The sequence below is a fragment of the Notolepis coatsorum genome, assembly GCF_963971535.1.
Source record: "Notolepis coatsorum genome assembly, chromosome: 7".
NCBI lineage: Eukaryota > Metazoa > Chordata > Actinopteri > Aulopiformes > Paralepididae > Notolepis > Notolepis coatsorum.
The window spans coordinates 4,594,130-4,602,324 of NC_140171.1; the positions used below are offsets into that span (position 1 = coordinate 4,594,130).

Sequence of the window (8,195 nt, forward strand, 5' to 3'; positions counted from 1 at the left end):
CTCGCGAGTTAACTATGGACAATGATGCGATTAATCGAGTTAAATATTTTAATCGATTGACAGCACTAATATATATATATATTATATATAATATATTATATTATATAATATATTATATTATATATAATATATATAGTACTCATTTATATATTTTATACCCAGTTTAATCACCTGTGTACACTAACAGTGTATATTACTATTGCACTTTACTGTTACATTTGCACTCTGGTTGGATGCCAAACTTATTTTCGTTGTACTGTAAGTTGTGCTGTATGATGATGACAATACATTTGTATCTAATAATGTAGGTTGTAGCACAGTATAGCATCTGATTTACAGCTAATGCAATTACAGTGCCAAGCACTTTCACAACCTTGAAAACACCAGGAACCCTGGATACAGACCAATAATGTAATGTAACACAAATACAAATAGAAACCATCGGTAATAACTAATAAGGACGTTTCTTTTTATGCATGTGTTGGTACGAAAGAGTCCCGCTCCAAGCCCCCTTGTGGCGAGACGATGAACTATACTAGGGTTTCTCAACCACCCTCCCCCCCCCTAGGGGCGCTAGTAGTTTATTTTATTTATTTATCATCGTTTTAATATCAGGACAACAACTTGACTGGAATCAGAGAGCCGTTATTAGAGAAGGCTTCATTTGACACACTGGCTTGTCAACAAACTGAGCCAAATAAAAACATTAATGGCTGAGAATTCCGCAGATACCTATGATAAACAGAAACTAATCATAATTCCCCCTCAAATGTATATTCTCTCTTTTTTAGACTATTTTTGTATCACAAACAGTATTGTGTATTTGTAGATCTGGTATGTCATAAATGTCTAGATGCAGCAGTACTATCTATCTGTATCATGTATGTCATATCATATGTTATGATCATGAACAGATGTACAGTTTTGCTTATACAGTTGTACAGTGTCCCCCACCCAACCCCACCTCACCTACCCAACCTCCTCCAATGTACAGTTTCTACGTCAAATGTATATACTCTCTTTTCTGGACTCTTTTTGTATCACAAACAGTACTGTATTTGCAAATCTGGTATGTAGCAGTACTGTCTATCTGTATGTCATGTATGTCATATGTTATAATGAATTGAAGATGGGGGACCCTGATGTAAACAAGACAAACGTCTTTCTCTGGTCTGCATCCCCTTAACAATTGTGTGTATTGAGCTGTACCGTTGCACCCATTCTGCAATCTGTTAATAAAGTTTTCAATCAATCAATCAATCAAAGGGGGCGGCGCCATGGACGTCAGATAGGGGGGGGGGGGGGGGGGGGCGTTGACTCAGGTTGAACCGTAATCAGCTAATACGTCACAGCAACCACGCTATTTAAATGTGTGACAGCCGGTCAGTTTATAGTCACTCTATGCCGAACCACGGGACGCCTCGCAGCATGCCTCCGCAGGAGAAGTCACAGAACCAAAAGCCCTTCAAGCAGAGGAAAAGTTTTGGTAATAATTATATATAATATTAGCCGTGATAATAATAACAATCTTGTATTCCCATTGGAACTTATCTTGGCTTATCATTTCTTCTTATTAACATTACTTATTAAAAGATCTGTTTTTATTCTTCCTCCTCCTCCTCCCAACAGTCACGAGAGAACTAGAAGTTGCGTCGATTAGGTCGAAATTCCCAAACAAAATTCCGGTAAGTTTTTTTTTTAATTTTTTTTTATAGATCTGAACACACTATAATATTGATTTTCGTCGCGCAACGTTCTATATGACTATTTTGTGTCTCCCCCCCCCCCCTTCTTTCTCCTCGTCACATCATGCAGGTCATAATTGAAAGATACCAGCGTGAGAAGTATCTGCCGCCCCTGGATAAAACGAAATTCCTCGTCCCCCAAGAGCTTACCATGACTCAATTTGTCACCATCATTAGGTAAGTGACCCGAGAATCCTTGATCGTTTCACAATTTCGCTCTCTCTCAAGTCTCTTTTTTTATTCACGCTTGAATCTGCTCGCGGAATGCTGCTGCCCCAGTGTGTCAAACTGAATCAGTATAATGTTGAATCAGGCTAATTGGCAGCAACCAGTGGAGCCGCCTGTCCAGCTGAATTTGAGATGGTGCCTCTATCTCCCACTATGTATCATTCATCATCATTTATTATGAATTGAAAATAGGGGACCCTGATGTAAACAAGACTAAAGTCTTTCTCTGGTCTGCATCCCCTTAACAATTGTATGTATTGAGCCGTACTGTACTGTACCCATTCTGCAATCTGTTAATAAACTTTTCAATCAATGGTGATGTGGCCAAAATGGTAAATAACGAGGAGGTGATGGGTTGCGTTTGATGCCCGAGGACCAGATGCAAGAGAGGGCAGATTCCTCCTCAATATTCAAACCTTTTTTCCTGATGCAGATTATTTTTTGGTCGTAAATCCCAGCATCATATTTCTGATTTATGTTCTATCATACTCCCATGTTCCGCTGCTGCGCTACACTGTGTATTACTACTATTGCACTTACTCACTGTTACATTTGCACTCTTGTTTGCAAGCCAAACTTATTTTGTTGTTTTACTTGAGCTGTATAATGAGACTATACATATACATTTGACTCTTATCTAATTGTATTTGTTACCACAAGGGAAGTGGAAGGGTCGGCGAAATCATTATGATTTGAAAATGGGGGACCCTGATGTAAACGAGATGAAAGTCTTTCTCTGGTCTGCATCCCCTTATCAAGCATAACTCTCGTAACTCGTCCCGTTTTGTCGACCGCTGGAATGCAACTTCCTGGTGGTAAAACGAGGAAATGTACTAGTTTGACAAGGAGGACCGACCGAGTGCACCCAGGACTCATGACATGCATGCTGCTTGTTGTTGTTGTTGGTGGATGTGACTGGCGGCTCTTATCCGTTATTATTGTCACTTAAACATTTGACCCTGAAGACTCTGGCAGGAGCACTCATTCAAGGGTACTACGACTATGCTTGCACCTCATGGTACCAAAGCACCTCAAAGGCGCTAAAAACAAGATTACAAACATCACCCAACGAACTGGTCAGACTACTGCTTGACCTTACTCCTAGAACCCACCTCACCCCTGCCCACTTTGACAACCTAGGATGGCTTAGAGTAGACGACAGAGTACAGCAACTTGCAATGGGCCTGGTCTACAAGATACACCACGCGACCAAGGTACCCATGTACATGTCGAAATACTTCCCAAAGGTCAGTGAATACCACGCCCACAACACCAGAGGGAGCTCCACAAATCATGTTCAACCCAGATTCGGCGCAAACGAGGGACTAAACGCATTTCGCAATTATGCCACATCAATGTAGAACGCCCTACCCACAGCTGTAAAAAGATGTGATTCCCTACCCACATTCAAAACTGCTCTTGGAGAGCACCTACGGGAGGCTGCAATTCGAAACTGGCCCCTGTAAAGGTCCAACCCCCCCCCCCCCCAAAGAGACGGTCTCCTCCCCATCGTATGTATATATATTTTTGTCTCCTCCCCATCATGTATATAATCTCTGTTAGGATCTCTGGGTAACGGTACTGCATATCATACATGTCACATGTAACCGTACTAAATACCTGTCAATGTATGTCCCTATGTCGTAAATATCATGTATGTTGTGTAGGTCATAAATGTCACTATGAATTGAAAATGGCGGGGACCCTGATGGATGTAAACGAGACGAAAGTCTTTCTCTGGTCTGCATCCCCCTTAACAATTGTGTGTATTGAGCCGCACTGTGTATTGTACCCATTCTGCACTCTGTTAAATAAAGTTTTCATTCACTCGGTTTCAGGAACCGGATGTCCCTCGCGCCCAGTCAAGCGTTCTACTTGCTCATCAACAACAGCGGTCTCGCGAGCATGTCTCTCACGATGGCTCAAGTTTACAAGGACCATAAGGACGAGGATGGCTTCCTCTACATGACTTATGCCTCTCAAGAAATGTTTGGGTCATGCTGATAAAGTGGACACTTATTTTGTAATTTTTGCTTTTTTTTTTTTTTTTTTGTGTGACTTTCATGTGAACTTATACTCAGCTTTAGACTTTGAGCCAAACACGGTCATGAGTCGAGGTGTACAGAAAATATAGTGGTGTGTATATTTTAATATATGTATAAATGTTAATGATTGTACCATGTTTTATGCCAGATGGACTGAAATAAATATTAATTCTTTAATCTTATTTTATTGCCATTTTTGACCATACAAATGTGTAAAGGGGAAGTGTTTTTTTCAAAGATGTATAGATGGGGTGGGGGGCGTCTGTCAAGTGTCTACTCTAGACATTACCAGTGTGCCACTAAGTACAGTAACTGACCTACAACTTTAAACACTATAGTCTAGTAGCCTACTTGTATTGAGAGCTCGAGTCGATTACACTGACATTAAGATGTCTCAATTGATATTTTCAACAAACTTTTTCACATAGCTTTTTATTAAAAATGTTTAGGTCATGTAAATGGAACTAGTCGTTTTGTCACATAAGGTACATTTTATAGTGAAATGTTTGGTTCTCTATGACCCTCCTGAGATTGTGCTTCATATAGTAAGATTAAATGCAAAAATAATAATATAACAAAACATTTCAAGTTTACATTATTTAGTTCCTAAATGGGGGGGGGGGGAACGGTGGAAAGGATTCTCGACCCAAGCATGACAGCCACTGAATATAGTGTCTGTTTTGATTCACTTAAACAGTAGTGATGGCATGTTAGTTGATGCAAACTTAAAAAAAAAAAAAATTGAACGAATGCCTTATTTTATTTTTTTTACATTTACAATCTTCGCCTTCCATATATTAGGCATTTGGGCCAATAGGGTTTTACATTGAAACGGGCAGATGGGTTAATACTGAGAGCAACTGCCTGGCTGTAGGTGGATCTTCTGGGCTCTTCAGTGAGTATTCTTCCCCCTCGAATGTATATATTTTCTTTTAGAATCTGTCTCTTAAACAGTACTGTATATCTATGTCTGGATGTAACACTATCTGTATGTTGTATGTCATGATTAATTGAAAATGGGGGACCCTGATGTAAACAAGACGAAAGTCTTTCTCTGGTCTGCATCCCCTTAATTGTGTATATTGAGCCGTACTGTATTGTACCCATTCTGCAATCTGTTAATAAAGTTTTCAATCAATATTTGCTGCCTCTCAGGATACGACAACACTTTTCTAACCGTGCAAGAAGCTACATTATTTGCAGCTGGTGACACTTCTGAATACAACTCGAAACAACCTCTATGACATTTGGATGTCTTTATCGTATGCGTGTTACACTAGCATGAGTGCATATACCTTTTCTTTTTTAATAGCATGGGTGTCCCCAGTGGGACTCTAACCTCTTGTCCGGTGTTTGTACCATTATTCACCCATTGTGCTACAGGACCAATGGAGCTGAACGAACGCTTTTGTGGAATTAAGATGTTTGTATTATAGCCTCATCTTAGAAATCTGAGCCTCCTCCACCACCACACTCATGAAATGGCTGTGTTCTGTAAACATAAATAAAAGTGCTATATTCGACCAAACGTAAGCCTGTCCTGTCTTGGATGCATCCAACGTTCACAAGGATAGTTTGATTGAAAGGTAACGTGTTGGTTAGGTGGTTAGTTCCAGGCCCAGACCCACCAGGGGTAGTTTGGTTGAAAGGTAACGTGTTGGTTAGGTGGTTAGTTCCAGGCCCAGACCCACCAGGGGTAGTTTGGTTGAAAGGTAACGTGTTGGTTAGGTGGTTAGTTCCAGGCCCAGACCCTCCCGACCCACCATGGTAGTTTGGTTGAAAGGTAACGTGTTGGTTAGATGTTCCTACATTCATTATTGCACACACATGTACATACAGTATGTACCTTATATGTGACAAATAAAACAGAACTTAAATTTGGTTAGTTCAACGTCCAGAGGCACCAGGGTAAATGGCTGCATTCATATAACGGCTTGCGGGGTATACTTTCTAGTAGTATACATTTCCGTCTTCATATTTGGAGGGGCACCACCATGGCACCATTGGGGGCAGACTGGTAGGGTATGTAGCATCGAGCTACACGTTGGGTTGTGGTGCCATTCGGGGCCATGTGGTAGGGTACAGTATGTAGCATCTATCTATCTACACGTTGGGTTCATTTGAACCATTTCCTATACCCTAAAGTTTAAACCAGCCAGGTTCATATCCTATTCCATACCCCTGGGACACCCCTTACTCTAAACCCGGTTCATATCCTATTCCCTACCCCTGGGACACCCCTTACTCTAAACCCGGTTCATATCCTATTCCCTACCCCTGGGACACCCCTTACTCTAAACCCGGTTCATATCCTATTCCCTACCCCTGGGACACCCCTTACTCTAAACCCGGTTCATATCCTATTCCCTACCCCTACACCCCTTACCCTAAACCAGGTTAGTATATACCTACTAAACCAGGTTCATATCCTCCCCCCCCCCCCCCCCCCCCCCCACACACACACACACATTTTATATTACATACATGGTATTTGGGACCAGAAAGTGTGTAAATTGTAGGTGAAAACAAGTAAACATGTTCACTGTGTTCCTTCACTGTCTGCCTCCACCTTTTTCATTCATATCTTTCACGACAAACATCATTCGTCGTGTGAGTGAACAGGTGAATGTGAGGATACGTTATCTGCTATCACGCAGTCAATCCAGAAGGTGGCAGCATTGTTCATCAGACTTGATGGACACTGTTAGACTGGGTGGTTCTTAGGGTTCCTCCACTATGTTCTGATCTAATGACTGGATGGTTCTTAGGGTCCAGTATGGTCTGATCTAATGACTGGATGGTTCTTGTCTGCCTCAAATGTTCTTGTCTCAAATGTTGTCTGAGTATTTCTCCTTGTCATAGTTTAAGAAATGTTTGATTGATTGATTGAAAATGTAATTAACAGATTGCAGAATGGGTACAATACGGCTCAATACACACAATTGTTAAGGGGATGCAGACCAGAGAAAGTCTTTCGTCTTGTTTACATCAGGGTCCCCCCATTTTTAATTCATCATAACATATATGACATACATGACATACAGATAGACAGTACTACTACATCTATACATTTATGACATACCAGATTTACAAATACAGTACTGTTTGTGATACAAAAGAGAGTCTAAAAAAAGAGAGTATATACATTTGACGAAGAAACTGTACATTGGAGGAGGTTGGGTAGGTCGGGTGGGGTGGGGGGGAAACTACATTGGAGGTGGTTGGGTGGGTGGGGTGGGGGGGGGGGGGGGTAGGCGGGGTGGGGTAACTGTACATTGGATTATCCACGAAACCTTACTTGGTCCCAAGAAGAGGGTCTCGTGTATTATTGGGTTAGGACATTTACTGTACATTTACTGTCCCACTATTTAGTATGGGTTCGAGTCCCTGTGATCTAATATCACTAAAGTTACAGTGTGGGTTCGAGTCCCTGTGATCTAGTATCACTAAAGTTACAGTGTGGGTTCGAGTCCCTGTGATCTAGTATCACTAAAGTTACAGTGTGGGTTCGAGTCCCTGTGATCTAGAATCACTAAAGTTACAGTGTGGGTTCGAGTCCCTGTGATCTAGTATCACTAAAGTTACAGTGTGGGTTCGAGTCCCTGTGATCTAGTATCACTAAAGTTACAGTGTGGGTTCGAGTCCTTGTGATCTAGTATCACTAAAGTTACAGTGTGGGTTCGAGTCCCTGTGATCTAGTATCACTAAAGTTACAGTGTGGGTTCGAGTCCCTGTGATCTAGTATCACTAAAGTTACAGTGTGGGTTCGAGTCCCTGTGATCTAGTATCACTAAAGTTACAGTGTGGGTTTGAGTCCCTGTGATCTAGTATCACTAAAGTTACAGTGTGGGTTCGAGTCCCTGTGATCTAGTATCACTAAAGTTACAGTGTGGGTTCGAGTCCCTGTGATCTAGTATCACTAAAGTTACAGTGTGGGTTCGAGTCCCTGTGATCTAGTATCACTAAAGTTACAGTGTGGGTTCGAGTCCCTGTGATCTAGTATCACTAAAGTTACAGTGTGGGTTCGAGTCCTTGTGATCTAGTATCACTAAAGTTACAGTGTGGGTTCGAGTCCCTGTGATCTAGTATCACTAAAGTTACAGTGTGGGTTCGAGTCCCTGTGATCTAGTATCACTAAAGTGGGTTCGAGTCCCTGTGATCTAGTATCACTAAAGTT

General features: G+C 41.4%; 1 protein-coding gene across 1 annotated transcript; it reads left to right on the forward strand.

The window, feature by feature from the left end:
* Window positions 1-1,428: 1,428 nt before the first annotated feature.
* Window positions 1,429-3,977, forward strand: map1lc3c (microtubule-associated protein 1 light chain 3 gamma; the record flags this gene model as incomplete). The annotated part of the gene is made up of 4 exons (XM_084319452.1): window positions 1,429-1,486; window positions 1,630-1,685; window positions 1,816-1,922; window positions 3,812-3,977. 4 exons carry the CDS (start codon window positions 1,429-1,431, stop codon window positions 3,975-3,977), a joined length of 387 nt encoding a protein of 128 aa, XP_084175578.1.
* Between the last annotated feature and the right edge of the window lie 4,218 nt (window positions 3,978-8,195).